Consider the following 23,523-nt stretch of genomic DNA (forward strand, 5'->3'; position numbering starts at 1 on the left):
CCCCGGGACCCCCACCCATGGGGGAGGTGTGGGGGGCCCCCCCCCTTTTAAATGCAAAAAAAACCCCCATAATGAAGTGTCTTTTTTTTTTTTTTCCCCCTCTCCTTTTTCTTTTTTTTTCTTTTTTTTAAGCAGCACGGGGTGGGGGGGGGGGTCACCCCCTCTTCCCCCCCCCGCGGTACGCACTTCCACCCTCCCCCCTCCCCCCCTTCATGTACAGATAAATTATATAAACGCGCTTTGATACGAGAGGTGCTGTGGCCTTGGGGTCAGAGGTCGGGGGTCAGAGGTCGGCGGGGGGCCAGAGGTCGGCGGGGGGGGGGTCACAGGGCGCGGGGCGGGCGGGGTGTGGGGCGCATCGCTTCTCCCAGCAGCGCTACACTCACTTCCGGTGCGGCTTTAATCTTCCCCTCACTTCCGCTTACGGCGGCCCTCACTTCCGCTGCCTCGCCCCACCTACTTCCGCTTTCCGCACGGCTTACTTCTGCTTTTCGCCCCACCCACTTCTGCTTACGGCAGCCATCGCTTCCGCTGCCCCGCCCCTCTCGGCGCGACTTCCTCCGTCACAATTCTCCCGCCCCGCCCCTCGCGCATGCGCGTCGCCCCCCCCGCCTCGTTACCGCCCGCCGTGCGCGCGCACCCCGCCCTGCGTCGTGACGTCAGCACGTACGTTACGCTCGTGCGTGCGTGCGCGCGCGGGCGCGGATCGCCATGGAGGCCTCGGCGGGCGGCGGGGCGGCGCGGCGCTGGTATTTCAGCCGCGAGCAGTTGGACCGCAGCCCCTCGCGGCGAGCCGGTCTGGATCCCGACAAGGAGCTCTCGTACCGCCAGCAGGCCGCCAACCTGCTGCAGGACATGGGGCAGCGCCTCAACGTGTATCCGGCCGCGCTAGGCCGCGAGGCCTGAGCTCGAGTTGGGGCCTGGGCCGGCGGGGGGGGGGGGCGGGGATCGGCGGGGGGGGTTGGGGGAAGCGGGCCGGGCCGCGGGGAGGCGGCCGGGATGCGGGGCGGTGCGGGGAGGGCTGACGGGAGCGGCCGCGGATCGGAGGGGAGCCGCGCGTTTCCTTAACGCCGCCATCAGCTCGCAGCTGACCATCAACACCGCCATCGTGTACATGCACCGCTTCTACATGGTGCAGTCCTTCACTCAGTTCCACCGCAATGTAAGTGGGGGCGGGGGTCTTCGTGTCTGTATTCGGGCACCGAGGGCCCTTTTTTCCCTCCCGGGGGGGTTTAGGCTTTATTTAGCGAAAGGCCTTAAGCTGTGAGAAACGGCGTAATTTGTTCCGTTAGTTTTTGTGTCTGTTTGGGTGGGATGAGGAGAATGGTTTTCGAGTGAAACGAGGGGGATGGAGGTGAGGTGCGAGGAGGCAATAATTCACTCCGAGGGGCGGCGAGGCCTCGGTGCTGCAGAAGTGTGGGTGTCCGTCCCTGTAGGTGGGTGCGGATGGGGCTCTGTGACGCTGAAGGGAGCAGCCCAGGGCTGTGGGGGGGCTTCGGGGGGCTCCTTTCCAATCCTTCCCATTCTATCGTCTCACGAATGGTTTTTCTCTTTGTTTCGTCCTGTGAAGTCGGTGGCTCCTGCGGCGCTGTTCCTGGCAGCCAAAGTGGAGGAGCAGCCCAGGAAGCTGGATTATGTGATCAAGGTGGCACACGCCTGCCTGCACCCCCAGGAGCCGCCCCCCGACACCAGGAGCGAGGTGAGCGGCGGGGGTGGGATCCTGAATCACAGCCACGGTGATGTTGGGATCCTCAGAGCGATGCTCTGCGTCCTGGGATGGTCAGAGGCAGCTCCCAGTTCACCCACCTTTACGCTGCAGGAGTTTCTGTTCTGATTTATGGCAGAAACTCTTCTGTTCCGCTCCGCTGTGCCAGCGTGGCTCAGGTGCCCTCCGTGACAGCGCGTTAAAAGCTGGATGCTTTCTTTACCCCGTGCCACGCTGCTGGGATGTGTGGCAGAGCGTTGGTGCTGCGCAGGTTGGCTCTGCTCTGTCCCCACGTGTTTAATGCTGGTTTGGTTCCGAGCGCTGCCCGCTCCCTTCCTCCCAAAACAGCCTGCCTGACCTGGAGCCGAGCACCAAACCCTGTGGGAAGGGGAACCTTTAGCCAACAGGAGCTGGAGGCCAAATCTCGCTCCTCTCGTGGGTGGTGTGAGGGAGGAGGGCTGGCAGGGCGGCCCGGCGCTCTGCTTTCTCTCTGTGCCGCCTCCCCCGGTGCAGAGCACCACGGTGATGCCCCTTTGTTATTTCTGCCTCCCTGAGGAAGGGCTGTTAGGAAGGGCTGTTAGAAAGGTGCGGGCTTTCTGCGCAGTGCCTCGCTGGGAGTAACTCGCCTGTCCTCTCAACCCCAGGCTTACCTGCAGCAAGCCCAGGACCTGGTCATTCTAGAGAGCATAATACTGCAGACCCTGGGTAAGTCTTCAGATGGGGCCGCACGAATCCCAGAGCCAGGAGAACCCCGCAGAGCCACAACCCCACAGCTGGAGGGCAGATGCACGGCAGGAGAGCAGCAGCCCAGCTCTGTTTTCACCCCATTCACCTCAGTGCTCTCTGGTGTAACCGGCATCAGCTCCAACTGCTCGGGGGTGAAGGTGCTCCCCCAGTGTCCTCGTGGAGCTCGGTGATGCTGCAACCCTGAATGGGGCTGTGCAGCCTTCGTTACTTCTGATTTCATTTAAACTGGGCCATAATCACCCCCAGAGCCCCACAATCCGAGCTCTGCTCCGTTCTGAAGTCACCTTCCTTAACCTCGTGCTACATCCGGAATATTCTGGAATGTTCTGCCTGGAAGGGACTGGGTCTGTTGCGCACATGGACCAGCGGGGTTTTTTTTCTTGGGTGTTTTTTGGTCTTTAAACCCCAATGCACAAAGCCAATAGGAAACCCAAGGGAGGATGGAGTCGGGGTGACGTTAGCGCTGCAGGCTGCTTCAAAGGGAAAAGTCTGCTTCCCTTTAGCTTTTTGGGTGACAGAAATTCCTCTGGGCAGATGCCATTGTCTTCTCCTTCCTCCCAGCTGCTGTAAGAGGCTTTGTCCTGCTATTTTTAAAATACTTAATAGCTGTTTTGTTTCCAGTGAGGTCTTTCAAGTGCTGAAGGCGTTGAGCTGCTCGGAGGCCCCACAGCAGCACTGACCGTCGGGCTGCTCTATTCCTGCCTGCTCCAAGCAGAGGGCGGGGGCTGTAGGAGGGCAGGGGAGGAGGCCTTGTCCCCCCAGGAGCAGGAAACACGAGGTTCGTAGCTCACGGGGGGGTCTCTGCCCGCTGTCTGACGGCCGTATCTCTGTCCTCTTCCAGGCTTTGAGATCACCATCGACCACCCCCACACCCACGTGGTGAAGTGCACTCAGCTCGTGAGAGGTGAGAGCCGTCAGCTGCACGTGGGCAGCGCTGCAGGGGTCTCTTGGGGGGGCTCCAATTGTCCTGAGCCCCGTAGGTGAGGGTCCCGGTGCCCCCGTGCTGGCACTGAGCAGCACCAAACGCAGCCCTGCCCCATCCCCCCTTCAGATATCAATCAGCACTGCTCACGCTCCCCCTCCCCTTCTCCCCCCCAGGGGCTCTCAGCCCCCCAGAGGCTCTCAGCCCCCCACAGCTCTGCCCCCCCCCACCCCCGTGGGCTCTGCCAGCTGTTCCCAGTCTGCCCAGCGCAGAGCAAAAGGGAGCAGCACCTCCCTGCCCTGCTGGCCGCGCTCTGCGGTGCCTCCAGGCAACCGTTGGCCCCTTGGCCACCAGGGCACAACTGCTGGCTCGTGGTCGCCCTGCTGGCCGCCAGGACGCCCCGTGGATTTCAGTTCCACAAGCAGAAGCAGCTGCTGAGCCGCACAAAGCTTTCTATGCAGCATGGGGAGAGTGAGCTGGGCCGTGCTGGCCGGCTTATTGAATGTGTGGGGCAAGAAAACTCCCTCCTAAATTAAAACGTGTTTGCCAGAAGCCTGGAGTAACCCCCAGCTTTTCTCCTTCTCTCTTGCAGCCAGCAAGGACTTGGCGCAGACGTCCTACTTCATGGCTACCAACAGGTTATTATTTTACCATCGATTCGTATCACAGGGTCTGATGTGAGGGGCTGCCCCTCTGCTGGTGACCCCCGGGCTGCTCACTTGGGTGCCCTTCCTCCTGCTGGCGCAGAACCGAAGCAGGAGCCCAGTGGGGGGCAGGGGAGCGGGTGGGTGGGCTGCTCAGGAGCCTCACTGCTTGCTTTTGATGGTAAGTTAGACAGCTGGAGGAGGAGCCGAGGAGGAAATAATAGAGCTGGGATAGTTTTGAAGCCGATCTGCGATGGTTTTGCTTGCTTAGGTGTTAGGTGTCAGCGTGTTCTCAGTGGGCTGGGTGCTGTGTGGGTCGTGAGGACAGCTGTGCCCCGCAGGAGGCTGACGTGGGGTGAGAAGGGAGCAGGGAAAGGTGCTGGATGGGGGCGTGAAGGGTTTGGGGAGGGAATGGTGGTCTGGATGAGAGCTCCAGCAGTGCTGGCAGCACCCAGAGATGGATTTGGGGAATGCAAGGAGTCCGTGGGTCCTTCGGCCTCGGGTAGCGTCAGGTAAGGCGTGGAGCTCCCTGGAGGTGACAGCAGTGCTGGGCTGGGCTCTGCCTCCCTCTGCCCCACAGCTGTGCTTAGGGAAGAAAGGCTGCCAGCAGCAGGAGGAGGAGGAGGAGCGTGGGGCAGCCTTAAATCCCCCGGGTTGGCGTTGTGTGGACGCAGGGAGGTGGCAGCGCTCCCTCTGCTCTGGGAGCTGCTCTCCAGGTTTCCTCCCTGGGCTTAGCACGAGGGGCTGTTGGTGACACGTGGCTGGGTGCAACCCTCAGGTGGTTTTACCCCCTCAGGTGGTGTTTTTTACCCCCCTCAGCAGTCAGTGCAAAAGCAAGAAACGAGGGATGGAGGTGACGCGTGGAGGAAGTGTGTGCAGGCAGCCCTGTGTGCCGTGGCAGCAGTGTGCTCAGCTCTGATGGCATGGGGCAGAGCTGAGGCTCCCTGCGCTCCCGCACTGCCCTGGCACGTTGCACGAGGGCTTTCCTCTCACTCTGAGCTTCCTGGCTTTGACTTTGTGGCGTACGGATAGCACAAAGCCCGTGAGATCGATCGCTGGAGGCCTTTCGGCTGCCTGCAGCCCCTCCACCCCGTGCTGCCCCTGTCAGAGAGCAGAGCAGAGCAGTGCAGGCAGTGCCGTCCTGCAGTGCTGTGCTCCGTTTGCTCGTGTTACGAAGCTCAGTGCAGCTCCTGCAGGTGAAGAAACGGAGTTCAGAGCTGGGATGCCTCCGTCCCACAAATTCACCTGGGGCTCTGAGCTCCTTCTGATGGTTCCCGAGCCCTTTGGTGCTGCCTGGACCTCCCTTCCCAGCCAGCTGTTAGGTGGCACGTGAATTTCCTAATTAATTTACAGGTGAACGTGCTCGATGTGTGGCCGGGCTGCCTTGCAGACTCTCCTGAGTCCCCCCAGTGGCTCTGGAGGGGGAGCAGGGCCGCGTCGGAGCTCTGTGGACCCGTGGCTGTGCTTCATCCCCACGCACCCCCCAGCGTAGCGTCCCCCCCCCGCCCCCCATCGGTGCACTGTGAGAAGCAGAGCCTTCCTGCAGGGCTGGGGTGCTGCCTTCAGAGCCGAGTGCTGAGGCAGGGCTCAGAGGTGCGGCTCTGGGAGGGGTGCAGTGACGTTCACGCGGAACCGGCCCGTCCTGCAGCCGCTGCCTCGGCTCCCCGCAGCTCTGCACGAGGCGGCGGTCGGTGCGGAGCCAGATGTGCAGAGAAGCATCAAGCACCCAACTCCCCGCTGCCCTCGGTGCCGATGGGGGAGAAAGAGGGATGAGCACGGATCCCGCGAGCTCCGCGCTCGGCCGGGAGGTTCGGAGCGGTGACGGAGGCGCAGCCTTCCCTGCAGGCTGTGCCTGGAGGAGCCCAGAGCCCAGAGCGGAGCTGTGTGCAGCTCGAGGGGGAAGGCAGGCAGGAAGGCAGGCAGGAGCCGTGGGACGGAGCCGGCCGTCACAGCAGGGTTGTGCTGGGGGAGGAGCAGCAGGGAACCCCCCTCCACGGCCGCCTCTTCCGCAGCGTCTCTCCAGTGGGCGATTGCGTGCGCTGAGCTTCAGCCTTGGGAGTTGATGGCTTTTTGTTTCTCTCTCCCTGCTGGTGACGTCAGCCTGCACCTGACCACCTTCAGCCTGCAGTACACCCCTCCCGTTGTGGCCTGCGTCTGTATCCACCTGGCTTGTAAATGGTCCAACTGGGAGATCCCAGTCTCCACGGACGGGAAGCACTGGTGGGAATACGTTGATGGCACTGTAACTCTGGAGCTCTTAGATGGTAAGTTTTGGAGCGAGGTTCCCCCCAAAGGCTCTTGTATTTTCTTGGCATCTCTGTTCCTGCCATTCAGACACGGCCACTTCGTGGGCTTGAAGGGCTTCTGGTTTTGCCGTGGTTTCCAGTGCAGCAGCTGCTATGGTACAACAGAGATGGCAAAAGGCACGGAGAGATGAGTTTAAATGCGGTCAGTGGTGCCGGCTGTCAGCATTGCCCCTCCTGGAGTAGCTCCATCCCGTCAGTAGCTCCGTCCATCAGAGAGCAGGGGGTTGTCCCGACGGATCCGGGCTGCTCCGCTCATCCCTCTGACCTCCCCCTTCCCTCCTTTGTGTCTCCTCTGCAGAACTGACCCATGAATTCCTGCAGATCCTCGAGAAAACCCCCAACAGGCTGAAGCGCATCCGGAACTGGAGGGTGAGGCGCTGATGTCGCTGTGGGAGGAGGGGGTTTCTGCCTGGGGGGGGGGGTCTGGGGGGGCCCAGCTCCTCCAGTGCGGGTCTGTGCGCGGGGCAGAGCCCCGAGGGCGCGAGGAGGGGGCAGACGTGGGCGCCGCGGGTCTGCAGAGCGATTCCTCAGCTCTTGGGAGGAGCGAAGTGATGTCAGTCCTCCATCCTGAGAGCCCCGATGAAAACAGCCGTGCTGCGCTTCCCTTGCAGGCCTCGCAGGCGGCCAGGAAATCCAAAGCCGACGAGCACGGCGAAGACGAGGGCCTTTCGGAGCAGACCATCCTCAACATGATCTCCAGGAACAACAGCTCGGATATGAACATTGCGGGGCTGATGAGCATGTCCACGTCCTCCACGGCCGCCGCGGGGCCCTCGGTGCCGGCAGCCGCCGACTCTCCCGGCGCTCAGAGCGCGGCGGACGCAGCCCCGGCGGAACGCTGGATGTCCCAGCACCCTCCATCCAAGCTGGACGCCGCGCAGAGCCACAGGACTAACGAGGGCACGGCGGGTGCTGAGCATCCCTCTCAGCAGCAGCAGGACGGCGCCGGGTACGCGAAGCAGGGCGGAAAGAACGCGCCGTCGGCCAAAGTGTCGCTGAAGGAATACCGGGCGAAGCACGCGGAGGAGCTGGCAGCACAGAAGAGGCAGTTGGAGAACATGGAGGCCAACGTGCGTTCCCAGTACGCCTACGCAGCCAAGAACCTCCTGGTGCAGCAGCAGAGGGAGAGGGAGGTCCAGCAGGACGGCAACCCCTCGCCCATCATCCTGAAAATCCCCATTGCTGAGAACCCCGAGCGCCCTCCCGGCCCGAGAAGGGCGACAAAAGCTCGGCGCTGAAGCTGCGGATCCCGATGGGGGGCGCGGGGGGGGCGGAGAGGCCGCTGCCCCCCAAGCAGGAGGAGATCAAGATGCGCATCAAAGTGCCCAGCGAGCGGCCGGGCGCCTCGGATGACGGCGGCACCAAGAGCCGGGGGGAGCACAAAGAGAAGCACAAAGGCCACTCCTCCAACCACCACCACCACAACCACCACTCTCACAAACATTTACACCCTCAGCTCGGCGCCGGGCCCAGCGCCGCGCTCAGCAAACGCCCGGGAGACTCAAAGCACGCGGGGCCGGCCGCCGCCGCTGCCCCCCATAAGAGCTACGGCCTCTTTGCCTCATCCCGGAAGCGGCCGCCGCCGGAGGAAGGCGCTGCTCACGAGCATCAGCCCAAAGTCAGCAAAGGCCCCAAAGGCCCCGCGGCGCCGTTCCCCTACCAGCACCTCCCGGGGGCCACGGCTCGGATGCCATCCCCGCCCTCCCCGCGTTGCCCTCGGCTCCTACCAAAGCTCGGGGGGGCGCCCACGGGAAATCGGACAAAGGACCCGCGGGGGCCAACGGCCACAACGCCTCGCAGCCCAGTGACTACCAGGATACGGTCAACATGCTGCACTCGCTGCTGAGCGCGCAGGGCATGCAGCCCGGCCAGGCCCCCCCCTTTGAGTTCCATGCGTACGGGGAGCTTTTGAACCCCAGGCAAAGCGGCCGACCTGCCAACACGGACAGACCCCGACCCCCCCCTCTGCCCTCAGAACCTCCCCCTCCTCTGCCCCCCCTCCCCAAATAGGGCCCTTTTTACTACTGAATTCCTACAGCCCCAACCCTGCGCTGATCGGGGGGTGGGGGTGGCGGGGTGGGAGGAAGGGCTGTTTTGTTCTCCACTGCCTCACGAAGAACTTATTTTATTATTATAACTTTTATTATATCGGTATTCAGAGCGCGGAGATGGCGAAGCTGTGAAGGGATGAATCCTTTCCTCCTCCTCCTCCTCGCTCCCTCCCTCGCCGCCTCCACGTTGGCAGTGGGTTCCGTCCCCGCTGCAGCCGAAGCCCCCAAACGGGGGGACCACGTACTTGTGGGGGAAGAGGGGGAGGTGGGGGTCTGAGGGGGGGGGGGGGTATTTAAGACGTGTCACAGAAAAAATCTACGACGTTTTACAAATAATTTAAGCAGTAACTTATACGGTAGCGTTTGGTTCCTTTGTCGTGGTGTGGTGCTGGATGGTGACCTGGGGGCCCCGGGGGCGGACGGGGTGGGGGACAGAGGATGTGTGGGGTGGATGGGGGCGGGCTGTGGGGTGAAGACTCCGGCTGTAGGGCAGCGGGTGGATGAAGGCTGTGCAGTGAGGCTGACTGCAGAATAACGGCTCAGTGTGAACCGGGGGGGGGGGGGGGACTTTGTGCCCCCAGCACAGCCCTCACGTCCACCCCCGGTGTGTGGAGCTGGGGGATTGGGGTCGGAGGAGCCCTGAGTGGGGCTGGGGGCAGTTCGGGGCCCCGCTCTGCGCTCAGCCCGTGGCTCCCTTCGATGGGAGCCCTGCAGCTCCAGCTGCGCCCTCGGACCTGGAAAAGCCAACTGATTCTGTTCCTTTTCCAAGCTTCAATAAACGCGCTGCCTCCGTATGTTTTTTTTTTTTTTTTTTTTTTTGGAAGGGGGGGATGAAACTCTTTCCTACGTGAGCAAAGAGTTCGCAGAGGGTCCTCTGGGCTCCGTTTTTCCTGCCGGTTGCGGCTGAGCCCCGCGGTCGGGGTTCGCTGTGGGGTGGCGGCGGGTCGGGGGCGACGCGCTGCCCACGTGTCGGCGCCCACGTGTCGCCAACCCGCCAACAGCCCCGCGTGACCCCGGGAGGCGTGGCCTGCCCGTCGCGGATCGACGGTTCTCTGAGCCAACCGCGCGAAGCACCGCCCTTCTTCTCCCCGCCGATTGGTGGCGGGGCGGGCCAATCGGGAGGCGGGCCGCTTCATCGCGGCCGAGGCGGCACGGAGGTAAGATGGCGGCGGCGCTGCGCTCCCCATCGCGGCCGTCCCGCCCTTCCCCGCGCTCCCCCCGCGCTCCCTCCGCCATCCGCCGCCCGCGAGGCCGCTCACCTCCGTCTTTCCGCTCCGGCGGTTCCGCCGCGATCCCCCCCGGGGGGCCCTCCTCGCTCCCGCCGCCCGCGGACAAAATGGCGGCGCCGGCGCGGGCGGGAGGCGGCGGCGCGCATGCGCGGGGAGCCGGCGCGTGGCGGTGGGGGAGCACGTGGGGGGGGCACCGATAAAACGGGGGGTTTGGGGAGAACGGGAAGGGCGGGGAGGGGGGGGGCACCGAGCGTAAGGAGCGGGAACGGAGGGAGAACCGGGGGGGGCGGGGGGGCCGGCAGTGGGAGCGCTGGGTCTCGGGGGTCTGTGGGGTCCGGCACTGGGCCGTGTGGGTCTGGCGGCTGTAGGGTCGGGGGGGCCGGAGCCCGTGGCTGTGCGCTGGGGGGGTGGGCTGGGGGTGTATGGGAGGGGTGGGTTGTTGGGCTGAGCGCCCCGAGGGTGGGTTTTGTGCTGTGCGTTATGGGGCGGGGAGGTGGTGCTGTGTGGGGTGCAGGGCTGGGGGTTGTGGGGAGAGCAGGAGGGTACGGGGTCCCCGTGGGGCTCCCATCCCACCCATAGGGCCCCCATTGTCCCCGTAGTTTTCTGTCCTCTCCACAGGGTCCCATCCTCCCCCGTGGTCCCCATCTTCCCCACAGAGCCCCCATCCGTCCCTCGAGCATCGGGAGCAGCGCTCTGTAGGATCTGCTCCTCTCCCTCCCCACACGAGGAGCTCAATTTCAATCAGCCATCAGCAGAGGCTCCTCCTGTGCTTCATTCTAACCCCCCCCCCCCCACCCCGTCCCCCAGCAGCTGTAGGATATGAACAGGATCCGGATCCACGTCCTGCCATCCAACCGCGGCCGCCTCACCCCCATCCCACGGCCTCAGGAACCTCAGTGCTGCTCCTTCAGCCAAAGGCAGTGCTCCCAACCCCGCCTGGAGGGCCACGACTTCTGCATCAAACACATCCTCGAGGACCGCAGCGCTCCCTTCAAGCAGTGCAGTTACATCTCAGCCAAGAATGGGAAGCGCTGCCCCAACGCTGCCCCCAAACCAGAGAAGAAGGACGGGTGAGTGAAGGCTGGGCTGTTCGATGGCTTCGGAGTTGGTTGGGTGCAGCCAAAAAGGTTGCGATGAGTGGTTCTGTGTCAGGGTGGAGGCCGGTCCCAAGCTGTGTCCCTCAGGGGTCGGTTTGGGGCTCTTCAGCGTCTCCGTCAATGACAAACGATGGCATCGAGTGCATCCTCAGCAGGTGGCAGCAAGTTGAGCGGCGCAGTCGATACACTGGAAGCCATTCAGAGGAAGCTGGGCAGGCTGGAGAAGTGGGGCCGTGAAAACCAAATGGGGTTCAATAAGGCCAAGTGCAGGGTGCTGCAGTGGGTCGGGGCAGGGCCAGGTATTGGCACAGATCGGGGGAAGGTCTCGAGAGCAGCCCTGCGGAGATGGACTTGGGGTCCTGGTGGATGAGAAGCTGGACACGAGGCAGCAGAGCGCGCCTGCAGCCAGCTGTGTTCTGGGCTGCATTAAAAAGGGGTGGCAGCAGGGACAGGGAGGTGATCGTCCCCCTCCGCTCGGCTCCTGTGAGGCCCCGTCTGCAGCGCTGCATCCAAGGCTGGGGCCTCCAGCACAAGAAAGATGCAGAGCTTTGGGTCAGGTCCAGAGGAGGGCACTGAGATGCTCAGAGGGCTGGAGCAGCTCTGCTGTGAGGAAAGGTTGAGGGAACTGGGATCGTTCAGCTTGGAGAAGAGGAGGCTGCGGGGAGACCTCAGCGTGGCCTTCAGTGCTTGAAGGGAGCGGATAAACAGGAGGGGAAACGGCTGTCTGTGAGGGTGGATGGTGACAGGACAAGGGGGAATGGCTTTAAAGTGAGACAGGGGAGGTTTGGGTTGGATGTGAGGAGGAAGTTTTTCACCCAGAGGGTGGTGAGGAGCTGGAACTGGTTGTGGATCCCCATCCCTGCAGGCATCCGAGGCCAGGCTGGATGTGGCTGTGGGCAGCCTGGGCTGCTGGTTGGTGACCTGCACACAGCAGGGGTTGGGCCTCTGCAAGCCAGGGCATCCTGTGATTCTATGAGTGCCCCTGGTTCGCTGTGCTCTGCTGCATCATCAGCAGGGGAAGGTTTGTGGTGTGCAGTGTGGGGCTGCTGGGCTTTCATTGCTCCAGCCGTTGGGAGCTGTTGGTGCTCGGGCAGAGCACTGCTACCGTGGGGATTTGGGGGGGATTGAAGGGGAAAATGGTTGCTCAGAGGGCAGCGAGGTGCTGCTGCGTGGAGAGCTGTGGGCGCCCCATCCCTGGCTCTGCTCACGGCTCCGGGTGGTGCTGGTGGGGTTGGGCTGCTCACACGTCACAGGGATGCGAGAGATTCTGTCCCTCTGCCCCAAAAAAGGGGCCGATGTGAAAAGCTCAGCGTGAGCATCTGGAGCCCGAAGAGCTCTCAGTGGCTTTAAGCAATAATTTCTCTCTCCCCGGTGCTGGGGGCTGCGCCAGCACTGCTCCAAGGAGCCTCTCCCCCCCCGTCTCCCTGTTCCTTTTGCTGGCTTTGGGTGCTCACTGGCTGTCTGTCTCCCTGCAGTGTGTCCTTCTGTGCTGAGCACGCCCGCAGGAACGCCTTGGCTCTCCAAGCTCAGCTGAAGAAATCCAACCCCGGACCCATGAGTGAGACGCTGCTGTGTCAGCTCAGCTCCTATGCCAGGACAGAGCTGGGCTCCCAGAGCACCGAGAGCGGCCGCAGCGAAGCCAGCCGCATCCTGGGTGAGCACTGAGGGACCCTCATGGAGCTGCTGAGGGCGTCAATCAGTGAAGGAAGGGGAGCAGAACCCGTGGGAAGTCAGCACCAGGCCAAAGTCAGGCAGGTTCCCTTTGCTTGCAGGCTGGAGATGCTCAGCCTGGAGGGACGAGCACTGCAGGGAGAGCTGGGGTTGGCCCTCCCGTACCCACAGGGGCTGAGGGACAGGAGGAGGCAGGCTTTGGCAGGCTCTGCTGAGGCAGGACAAGGGGAGATGGTTTCAAATTGAGGGGGGGGATTTAGGCTGGAGATAAGGATACAATAACGGCGCTGAGGCACTGCCCAGAGGGGCGGTGGGTCCCCATCCCTGCAGACACACGTGGTCAGGGCTCTGAGCTCTGCCTGGAGCTGTGGGTGTCCCCGTGTGCTGCAGGGCAGTGGGACCTGGTGCCCTTTGAGGTCCCTGGCTGCTTGGTGGGGCCGGGCTGCGGCTCCTGGCCTTGCAGGGGTGTTGTTTCACATCGGCACTGCCTTTTGGCCACCTTGGGTTTCCTGTTGGGAGAGTTTTGCTCGCACCACGCCGCAGAGGAAGGGCTCTTGGCAGGAGGCAGAGCTTCATCACACAGCCGTAGGGCTGAGTGCTCCGTGCCGTAGGGGCATAGAGCCATTGGGGCTGGAAAACACCCCTAAAATCATCCCCCCGTCCCACCCTGCCCCACAGCCACGTCCCTCCTGCCCCATCACCGTGTCCCAAAGCGCCACGGCTCCGCAGGCTCTTGCCCTCACGCTGGGCAGGGTGCCATCTCCTCTGTGTCCTACGTCCTGCTGTCACTTGTCGTTGCAGATGAGGACAGCTGGAGCGATGGTGAGCAGGATCCCATCACAGTGGATCAGACGTGGCGCGGGGACCCGGACAGCGAGGCTGACAGCATCGATAGCGACCAGGAGGATCCCTTGAAGTGAGTTTGGCGATAACGGCTTGGCACTGCGCTCTGGTGACCTCGTTAGCAGTGCTGCCATCAGACTTTGTGCCTGGGGGGGGGCGGGGGGCCAGCGGGGCTCAGAACTTCCAATTCTTTGGGTGTTCGCGTTGATGCTCTCGGTACAGAGCAGCCTGGGGTGGACACAACAAAGTGCAGGGCCTGGAGGAGTGCCAGCATTGTTACAGACTGAGAGGGAGCAGCCCTGCAGAGATGGAGCTGGGGGTCCTGGGGGGTGAAAAACTGAGCCAGCAGGGTGCGATTGCAGCTCGGAAAGCAGAGGGGATCCTGGGCTCCAGCAGCAGAGGGGTGGCAGCAGGGACAGGGAGGTGATCGTCCCCCTCTGCTCCGCTTTGTGAGGCCCCGTCTGCAGCGCTGCGTCCAGGGCTGGAGCCCCCAGCACAGGAAGGACAGGGAGCTGTTGGAGAGGGTCCGGAGGAGCCACAGAGATGAGCAGGGGCTGCAGCACCTCCCTGCAAAGCCAGGCTGAGGGAGCTGGGCTCGTTCAGCCTGGAGAAGAGAAGGCTGGGGGGGAGCTGAGTGCAGCCTGCAGACAGGAGGGGATCAGCTCTTGGGAAGGGGAGAAACAGCAGGACGAGGGGAAATGGTTGGAAGGTGAGGGAGGGCAGATGGAGGTTGGATGTGAGGGAGAAGTTGTTTGCTGTGAGAGTGGGGAGGTGCTGGAACAGCTGCCCAGAGAGGCTGTGGATCCCCGTCCATCCCTGGAGGTGTTCGAGGCCAGCAAGGATGGGGCCCTGCTATTAAATGTGGAGGTTGGTGGCCCCGCGTGGCGCAGGGGGGTTGGAGCTCCGTGATCCTTGAGCTCCCTTCCAACCCAACCATGCTGTGGCTGCGTGGCTCTTCGCACAGCCGTCCCTTCTGCCCCTCAGCTGTGTGTGTCCTGCAGGCACGCCGGCGTGTACACAGCTGAGGAGGTGGCCCTGATCATGAGGGAAAAGCTGATCCGCCTGCAGTCGCTCTACATCGATCAGTTCAAACGGCTGCAGCACCTCCTGAAGGAGAAGAAACGCCGCTACCTGCACAGCCGCAAGGCAGAGCACGACGCTGTAGGCAAGTAGGGCTCGGCTGTGGGGGCTCCGCACCCCGAGCTGCCCTGCGACGCACGGCTCTGTGCTGGGAAATGCTTCCCTGCCCTCTTTTTTTTTGTTTTTTTTTTTTTTGTCTCTGCAATTAACGGAGGGCTGAGAGGTGGGGGAGGTATTTTGGGGTTGGCTCCGTGCCTGCAGGGCGCTGGCGGTGAGCTTGGAAAGGTCGCCAAGGCTCTGAGGCTCTCCGTAGTCTGCAGGAAATGAGACCTCAGGGTTCGTTCTGAGACAACAGTCGGGGTTTGTTGTTTTTTTTCTTTTTTTTTTTGGATAGGATTTCCTGTTTTTGGGGTTTGGAAACAAATGAATTCATCCTCAGGGCCCTGCCTGGGTTGCAGGACGGCTTGGTGGTAGCTGTGCTGTGCTGTGCTGACGCAGTGCTTTGTGGCGCGGGTGGGACTTTGGTGCCCAGGTTGCATCGCTGTCGCTGCAGCTCATTGCAGGGCAAAGAGAAGCTCGCCCTGTGCAGCCTTAGAATAACTCCTGGAAATGGCACCGTGCTGCACCGTCTGGGTAAAAATAACTGGAATTTGGGTCCGTAGCAATTTGGTTGAACTCGTTTTAGCAAAGCAGCGGCAGAGGAGCAGAGCTGCCCTGCAATTACAGCAGCAGCGCTGATGGAAACTTCCCAAGTGAGTGCAGGAGCAGACTGGGCTGTGTGCTCCTCCTCTTCCACGCGCAGGGACGGCTCTGAGCTTTGGCTGGGTTATTTTAGGAGGTGGTTCAAAACAGCCCCGTGGGGAACAGTGTGGGGGTTGGCTCTGCTTTCCCCCTGTGCGACCCAGAGATGTGCCGGCAGGAGGAACGGCTCTGACCTCAGTGCACATCAGAGCTCTGACTCGCGATTTTTGGCTCTGGTTACCCTAAAAACCTTCAGATGGAACGGGAGGAGCGCGGTGGGTGGGTGCTGTCGCTGAGCCCTCCCTGTCACCCCGCAGGCAGCAGCCTCCTGACGGGACCTGAGGGGCTCATGGCCAAGGAAAGGGAGAACCTGAAGCGCCTCAAATGCCTGCGGCGTTACCGGCAGCGCTACGGCGTGGAGGCTCTGCTGCACCGGCAGCTGAAGGAGCGCAGGGTGATGGCGACCGACGGCGCGGCCCAGCAGGTGTGTGGGGCTGTGCCCGGGGCTCTCAGCCCGGCCCGCAGCTCTCTGGGGCTCTCCCAGCTGTTCCCAGTCTGCCCAGTGCGCAGCAGAGGGGGGGGCAGCACCTCCCTGCCCTGCTGGTTGCGCTCTGTGCGGTGCCTCCAGGGAACCGTTGGACTTCTTGGCCACCAGGGCGCGATGCTGGCTCACCGTTGGTCAACCGTTGGTCAACCAAGGCACTGTCGGCCTTCATGGCCACTGGGACCTGCTGCTGGCTTGTGGTCACCCACTGGTCAGCCAGGACACTGTTGGCCTTCATGGCCACCAGGGCACACAGTTGGCTCACAGTCACCCATTTATTGGTCAACCATTGATCTACCGTTGGTCAACTGGGACGCCATTGGCTTTCGTGGCCACCATGGCGCACTGCTGGCTCATGGTCCACCCATTTATTGGTCAACCATTGATCTACTGTTGGTCAACTGGGACGCCATTGGCTTTCGTGGCCACCATGGCACACTGCTGGCTCATGGTCACCCATTTATTGGTCTGCTATTGGTCACCCGTTGGTCAACCAGGCCACCGTTGGCATTCTTGGCCACCAGGGTGTGATGCTGGCTCGTGGTCAACTGTTGGTCAACCGTTGGTCGACCAAGGCGCTGTTGGTCTTCATGGCTGCTAGGACTTGCTGCTGGCTCACGGTCACCCATTGGTCAACCAGGACGCCATTGGCTTTCGTGGCCACCATGGCGCACTGCTGGCTCATGGTCACCCATTTATTGGTCAACCATTGATCTACCGTTGGTCAACTGGGACGCCATTGGCTTTCGTGGCCACCAGGGCGTGATGCTGGCTCATGGTCAACTGTTGGTCAACCAAGGCGCTGTTGGCCTTCATGGCCGCTAGGACTTGCTGCTGGCTTGTGGCCACCCATTGGTCAACCAGGACGACGTTGGCTTTCATGGCCACCATGGCGCACTGCTGGTTCATGGTCACCCATTTATTGGTCTGCCATTGGTCAACCAGGCCACCCTTGGCATTTTTGGCCACCAGGGCGTGATGCTGGCTCACGGTCACCCATTGGTCACCCGTTGGTCAACCAAGGCACTGTTGGTCTTCATGGCCACCATGGCACGCTGCTGGCTCATGGTCACCCATTTATTGCTCTGCCATTGGTCACCTGGGCCACTTTTGGCCTTCATGCCCCCAGGGCACGCTGCTGGCTCACGGTCGCTCATTGTCACCCGTCGGTCACCCAGATCCTCCTCCACGGAGCTCCTTTCCAGCAGCTCAGCCCCATATCCCTCCCCACGCATCCCCACGTAGGGCCCTACGCATTCCCGTGGCCTGGCAGCGCGTGCGCTCCTCAACGAGTGGGAAACAGCCCTTGGTACAACCATGGAGCTCAGGAGTCCTCCCAGCCCCCCAGCGCAGCCCCCAGAGGGGGGTTATGCCGTTCAGAGCCAGGTTTGCTCTGGGGGGGGGAGGGGGGGTCTTCTGAAAGCAGGCGTTGCTCTGAGCTGTCGCCGCCCCCCCCAGGCTCACACCACCCGCTCCAGCCAGAGATGTTTGGCCTTCGTGGACGACGTGCGCTGCTCCAACCCCTCGCTGCCCATGGCCAGGCACTGCCTGACTCGTATCCTTCCGTCCTGCTGGGACCCCCGCCCACGGTGGGACCCTCCTTCTCCCCTCTCCGGCCCTCGATCAAGGCCGGCGGTTTGCTCTGTAGCCGTTGGTTTCAAACAGGAGCCCAAAGCAATGCTTTCCTTCGGACGCCGGCTGAGCTCGGGCACCTCGAGGGCACGGCTGGGCGCCGGGGGCGGACATGGGGGCGGACATGGGGGCGGACATGGGGGCAGACATGGGGGCGGACATGGGGGCGGACATGGGGGAGGATATGGGGGCAGACATGGGGGAGGATATGGGGGCAGACATGGGGGCGGACATGGGGGCGGACATGGGGGAGGATATGGGGGCAGACATGGGGGCGGACATGGGGGCGGACATGGGGGCGGACATGGGGTGTGGACATGGGGGGGACATGGGGGCGGACATGGGGGCGGACATGGGGGAGGATATGGGGGCAGACATGGGGGAGGATATGGGGGCAGACATGGGGGTGGACATGGGGGCGGACATGGGGGTGGACATGGGGGCGGACATGGGGGCGGACATGGGGGCGGACATGGGGGCCTCCCAGCTGCGGGTCCTGCACCGCAGATCCCACGCCGGGCTTTGCGGAGGATGGGGGGGGACGGAGCGGTCCTGCGTCCCTCCAGCTGCCGCAGCTCAGGAGCTGCTCTGTGTCGCAGCGGTGCTCGTGGGACCCCCACCCAAAGCGTGCGGGGGGTGCTGAGCTGTGGGGCAGCGGTGGGAGGCGGAGCTCCGGGGCTCGTGGGTGCAGCTGGGTGCTGGGTGCTGCCGGTGCTCCTCCACTGTGGCCGTGGGGGTGGGAAGGAGGGTGGATGCAGCCCCCCCCCCCCCAGGCTCTGAGCAAGGCACGCTGCAGCTGGCTCCATCCAAGCAGAGTGGAAAAAGCGGGGCTGGGTTTCCGTGCGTCCCAGCCATGGGCTGTGCTGCTCACCCTCCTGGCAGCCCGTGCTGCTGACCCCACTGAGCTGCGGTCGGTTGGGAAATGGGGTCAAACCCGGCGCTTTCTGCCAGCGTCCGTGGGGCTGAGCTTTGCTTTTTCCTCCCCCAGAGGGGGGCTGCAAAGGGAGCGGCTCAGCACGGTGCTCAGGGCTGGGATCCTGCGCTCTGACCCCAAAGTGGTGCTCTGTGCTCAGCACCTGGGGATTGGGGGGTGTGGATACGGGGTATGGGGTATGGGTACGGGGTATGGGTACGGGGTATGGGTATGGGATATAGATACGGGGTATGGGGTATGGAGTATGGGGTATGGATACGGGGTATGGGATATGGATACGGGGTATGGGGTATGGATATGGGATATGGGGTATGGATATGGGACATGGGATATGGAGTATGGGGTATGGGTATGGGATATGGATATGGGACATAGGGTATGGGTATGGAGTATGGATATGGGGTATGGGTATGGGCATGGGGTACGGGGTATGGGCATGGGGTATGGATACAGGGTATGGGCATGGGGTATGAGTATGGGATATGGATATGGGGTATGGGCGTGGATATGGATATGGGATATGGGCTATGGGTATGGATTTGGGATATGGGTATGGGATGTTGATATGGGTATGGCTATGGATACAGGTACGGGTATGGGTGCGTGCTGGTGTTCTGCCCAAAGATGGGCTTTGCTCTCGTGCTGCTCCGCACAGCTGCAGCGGTGCTGATGAAAGGCAGGAAATCCCACTGACACCTCAGACAGGAATTGGGTTTTTCCCTGGGAAGGAAAAAGGGTGGAAGCAGCTGAACTGCAGTCCCGGCTGAGGGGGGGCACTGCAGCCTTCTCTGCTGCACAGGAGATGCTCTGAAATGGAAATCATCACTGTGCTGCCTAGGGAAGCGTGGGTGCCCATCCCTGGAGGCGCTCACTGCCATGGGGGGCTGATGGCGGTGGGGTTGGGGGGCTTCTGGGCTTCCTTCCTACTCAACCATTCTGTGGTTCGATGATGTTTAAGATCTCTCCCAACCCAACCACTCAACGGTTCTACGGTCTGCGCTGTCCCCTCCAACCCAACCGTTCCGTAGTTGTTTGATCTTGGAGGTCCCTTCTATCCCAACCATCCCACGGTTCTCCAACCCAACCCATCCCGTGGTTCCATGAGTTTAAGGTTCCTTCCAACCCAACCCATCCCGTGGTTCCATGAGTTTAAGGTTCCTTCCAACCCAACCCATCCCATGGTTCCATGAGTTTAAGGTTCCTTCTGTCCCAGCCCATCCTGTGCTTCCATAATATTTGAGATCTCTTCCACCCCAACCACCTCATGGTTCTCCAACCCATCCCAAGGTTCCACGATCTTTAAGATCTCTTCCAACCCAACCATCCCATGGTTTCATGATCTTTGAGGTCCCTTCTATCCCAGCCCATCCCATATTTCCATGATCTTTAAGCTCCCTTCCAACCCAACCATCCCATGGTTCTCCAACCCATCCCATATTTCCATGATCTTTAAGCTCCCTTCCAACCCAACCATCCCATGGTTCTCCAACCCATCCCATATTTCCATGATCTTTAAGCTCCCTTCCAACCCAACCATCCCATCGTTCTCCAACCCAACCACCCCATGGTTCTCCAACCCATCCCATGTTTCCATGATCTTTAAGCTCCCTTCCAACCCAACCACCCCATGGTTCTCCAACCCAACCACCCCATGGTTCTCCAACCCAACCACCCCATGGTTCTCCAACCCAACCATCCCATGGTTCTCCAACCCATCCCATATCTCCATGATCTTTAAGCTCCCTTCCAACCCAACCACCCCATGGTTCTCCAACCCAACCACCCCATGGTTCTCCAACCCAACCACCCCATGGTTCTCCAACCCATCCCATGTTTCCATGATCTTTAAGCTCCCTTCCAACCCAACCATCCCATGGTTCTCCAACCCAACCACCCTATGGTTCTCCAACCCAACCATCCCATGGTTCTCCAACCCAACCATCCCATGGTTCTCCAACCCAACCACCCCATGGTTCTCCAACCCATCCCATATTTCCATGATCTTTAAGCCCCCTTCCAACCCAACCACTCTCATTCTCTCCATGTAGTCACGCCGTAGCCATACTGCGGTTTCCCCATTTTTCCCTTGACCACATCTCGCAGACATCTGCCAGGACACCAACCAGATGCTGTTCAAACCATGCCAGGGATCCGAGGAGGTGCCCTGCCACAAACCCGTTCCCGTCAGCCTCTCCGAGGAGCCCTGCTGCCCTCTGCACCTCCGCCTGCCCCCGCAGCTGTACGTCCCTGAGCAGGTGCTGGCTGTCCCCGAGGAGCTGCAGGCAGCCCCCACCGACCTGTACCTGAGTGCCGCGGAGCTGCAGCCCACCGAGAGTTTGCCCCTGGAGTTCAGCGATGTAAGTTGGACGTGCTGCTGGTAGGGAGGTGTCCCAAAGCTCCTCCTTTTCGCCACTGAACGGAGGTGGAACACCGGGAGAGCTGGTGCTGGAGCCACGTGTGCCTCACGCACCAGATTTTATCCATCCCATCCCACACCAACCATCCCGTGCTTCTCCAACCGTGGAGGGGTTGGACCCCTTGAAGGTCCCTTCCAAGCCAACCATCCCGTGGTGTTCCAAGCCAACCCAATCCATAATTCCATGATCTTCAAGGTCCCTTCCAACCCAACCATCCCATAGTTCTCCAACCCAACCTAATCCATACTTCCATGATCTTTAAGGTCCCTTCCAACCCAACCATCCCATGGTGTTCCAACCCAACCCAACCCAATCCATAATTCCATGATCTTCAAGGTCCCTTCCAACCCAACCATCCCATAGTTCTCCAACCCAACCATTCCATGGTTCCATCACCTTGAAGGACCTTTCCAACCCAACCATCCCATAGTTGTCCAACCCAACCCAATCCATAATTCCATGATCTTCAAGGTCCCTTCCAACCCAACCATCCCATAGTTCTCCAACCCAACCTAATCCATAATTCCATGATCTTTAAGGTCCCTTCCAACCCAACCATCCCATGGTGTTCCAACCCAACCCAATCCATAATTCCATGATCTTCAAGGTCCCTTCCAACCCAACCATCCCATGGTGTTCCAACCCAACCTAATCCATAATTCCATGATCTTTAAGGTCCCTTCCAACCCAACCATCCCATGGTGTTCCAACCCAACCCAATCTATAATTCCATGATCTTTAAGGTCCCTTCCAACCCAACCATCCCATAGTTCTCCAACCCAACCCAATCTATAATTCCATGATCTTTAAGGTCCCTTCCAACTCAACCATCCCATGGTGTTCCAACCCAACCCAATCCATAATTCCATGATCTTTAAGGTCCCTTCCAACCCAACCATCCCATAGTTCTCCAACCCAACCCAATCCATACTTCCATGATCTTTAAGGTCCCTTCCAACCCAACCGTCCCATGGTTCCATGGTCTTTGAGGTCCCTTCTATCCCAACCCATCCTGTGGTTCCATAATATTTGAGATCTCTTCCAACCCAACCCATCCCATGGTTCCATCATCTCAAAGGTCTCTTCCAACCCAACCACTCCATGGTTCTCCAACCCAACCATCCCATGCTCCATGATCGTTAAGGTCCTTTCAACGCAACCCATCCCACGTTTCCATCATCCTGAAGGTCCCTTCCGACCCAACCATCCCATGGTTTTCCAACCCAACCCATCCCATGGTTCCATCACCTTGAAGACCTTTCCAACCCAACCATCCCGTGGTTCTCCATCCCATCCCATCCCATCCCATCCCATCCCATCCCATCCCATCCCATCCCATCCCATCCCATCCCAATCCATCCCATCCCATCCCATCCCATCCCATCCCATCCCATCCCATCCCATCCCATCCCAAAATTCCATTGTCTTGAAGTTCCCTTCCAACCCAACCATCCCATGGTTCCATCACCTCGAAGGACCTTTCCAACCCCACAAGCAGCAGAGAGCAACTCTACATTGGGTCTGGGGGTTTCGGGACCCCTCCTGATGCCCCCCTGTGCTGCCCCATAGGACCTGGACGTGGTGGGTGATGGCATGCAGTGTCCCCCATCCCCTCTGCTCTTCGACCCGTCCGCCGCCCTCGCTCCATCCATCCGGGATGTGGCTGAAGCCCCCATCGACATTTTGGCCCTGGAGGACCCCCCTCACGCCGTGATCCCCCCCCCACACGTGGCGCCCACAGACAGGGGGACCCACAGCTTCACCACGGCCACGGTGTCACCTGCACAGGTAGGAATGGAGCGGCGCTGGTGGCATCCGGCTGTGGGCGACCCCATATCCTGGGGGGCAGGGGGTGACCCCATACCCTTTGGGGCAATGGGTGACACCACATCCCATATCCCTGAGGCTGTGGGTGACCCCATACCCCTGGGGACAGTGGGTGACCCCATACCCCATAGCAAGTGACTCTACCTCGTATCCCTGGGGGAGTGGGTGACCCCATACCCCATATCCTAGGAGGCAATAGGTGACCCCATATCCTGTATCCTAGGAGGCTGTGGGTGACCCCATACCTCCTATCTTGGGGGGCGGTGGGTGACCCCGCACCCCATATCTCTGAGGCTCTGGGTGGTCCCATACCCCATATCCTGGGGGGCAATAGGTGACCCCATATCCCGGGGGGCACTGGGTGCCCCCATGTATTCTGGGAGCACCGGGTGACCCCCACCGCTCTCATCACTTCGCCACCCCCATCCCACAGCCCCTCTCCCTTTTGGGGCCGCGTGCCCCCCCACCCCACACCCTCCCCCACATCCCCCCCCCCCCCCCCCGGCCCTGGATGAAGGCCGTCGGTTCTCCCATAACCGCTGGCTTCAAGCAGGAGCCCAGAGAGCCGCTCTCAGTCTGTCGGTTCTCCGACCCCATATGGGGCGACCGATTCGTATGGGAGCCACACGGGGCCCCCCCCCCAAACCCCCCCAATTCCCAACCCCCCCCCATTCACCCCTCATCATCACCTCTTGTATCCCCACAGAGCGCCCTGCGCCCCGAGGACCCCCCCAATGGGACCCTGCAGCCCTCGGCTGTCAGCTGAGCTCACAGCCCCCCCCGTGGGTGAGTGGGGGGGGGGCAGGGTGACCCCCCCCCCAGCGGTGACCCCCAACAATGGGGGGGGGGGAGGTGACACTGTCTCAGTGGGTGTTGGTGTGGGAGGGGGTTTCATTCTTATTCCTCCCCCCATCTCACCCCCCCCCCCCAATAAAGATATTGGATGGGATCCCTGTGTCACTGTGCTGGGGGGGGGGGGGGCAGATAGAAGGGGGGGAGACGGGAGGGAATGTGGGGGGGGGACACAGATATGGGGAGATGGGAAGGGGGGGAGATATGGGGTGGGGATGGGGGGGTGGGATGGGAGATGGGGGGCGCATGGGGGGGCAGATTGGGAGGGAGATGGGAAGGGG

General features: G+C 61.5%; 2 protein-coding genes and 1 long non-coding RNA gene across 5 annotated transcripts; all 3 read left to right on the forward strand.

Annotated features, from left to right (window-relative positions):
- Positions 1–328: 328 nt before the first annotated feature.
- CCNT1 (cyclin T1) lies at positions 329–8,651 on the forward strand. The gene is given in 11 exon segments (XM_085212448.1): positions 329–875; positions 1,081–1,162; positions 1,571–1,699; positions 2,350–2,410; positions 3,294–3,356; positions 3,967–4,012; positions 6,119–6,282; positions 6,623–6,693; positions 6,936–7,526; positions 7,529–7,994; positions 7,997–8,651. Coding segments are annotated over 11 exon segments (2,175 nt in total). The 5' UTR covers positions 329–711; the 3' UTR covers positions 8,335–8,651.
- A 744-nt stretch (positions 8,652–9,395) lies between these two features.
- KANSL2 (KAT8 regulatory NSL complex subunit 2) lies at positions 9,396–23,293 on the forward strand. Of its 3 annotated transcripts, none has more exons than XM_085212458.1 (11): positions 9,396–9,532; positions 10,412–10,674; positions 12,177–12,355; positions 13,174–13,288; positions 14,217–14,384; positions 15,358–15,520; positions 16,826–16,966; positions 17,039–17,135; positions 20,250–20,503; positions 22,133–22,351; positions 23,097–23,293. In XM_085212458.1, the coding sequence occupies exons 2-11, from the start codon at positions 10,424–10,426 to the stop codon at positions 23,154–23,156; spliced, it is 1,647 nt and encodes a 548-aa protein (XP_085068584.1). In that variant the 5' UTR covers positions 9,396–9,532; positions 10,412–10,423; the 3' UTR covers positions 23,157–23,293. The 3 variants fall into 3 exon arrangements, with proteins under 3 accessions (XP_085068584.1, XP_085068583.1, XP_085068585.1); XM_085212457.1 differs by having other exon boundaries at positions 9,435–9,532; positions 10,415–10,674; XM_085212459.1 differs by lacking the exon at positions 16,826–16,966 and having other exon boundaries at positions 9,435–9,532; positions 10,415–10,674; positions 23,097–23,284.
- Positions 20,793–22,071, forward strand: LOC146542449 (uncharacterized). Its single transcript, XR_014880272.1, has 2 exons — positions 20,793–20,899; positions 21,035–22,071. It is a non-coding gene; the product is annotated as an uncharacterized LOC146542449 (long non-coding RNA).
- Positions 23,294–23,523: the final 230 nt, after the last annotated feature.

The sequence above is a fragment of the Meleagris gallopavo genome, chromosome 31 (genome assembly GCF_905368555.1).
Source record: "Meleagris gallopavo chromosome 31, MGAL_WU_HG_1.1, whole genome shotgun sequence".
NCBI lineage: Eukaryota > Metazoa > Chordata > Aves > Galliformes > Phasianidae > Meleagris > Meleagris gallopavo.

Excerpts from the sequence above, each read along its gene's own strand:
- KANSL2 (XM_085212458.1), top strand. The coding sequence starts at position 10,424 with ATGAACAGGATCCGGATCCACGTCCTGCCATCCAACCGCGGCCGCCTC. Across the intron at positions 10,675-12,176 it reads AAACCAGAGAAGAAGGACGG|TGTGTCCTTCTGTGCTGAGC; the intron begins GTGAGTGAAGGC and ends GTCTCCCTGCAG. Across the intron at positions 13,289-14,216 it reads GACCAGGAGGATCCCTTGAA|GCACGCCGGCGTGTACACAG; the intron begins GTGAGTTTGGCG and ends TGTGTCCTGCAG.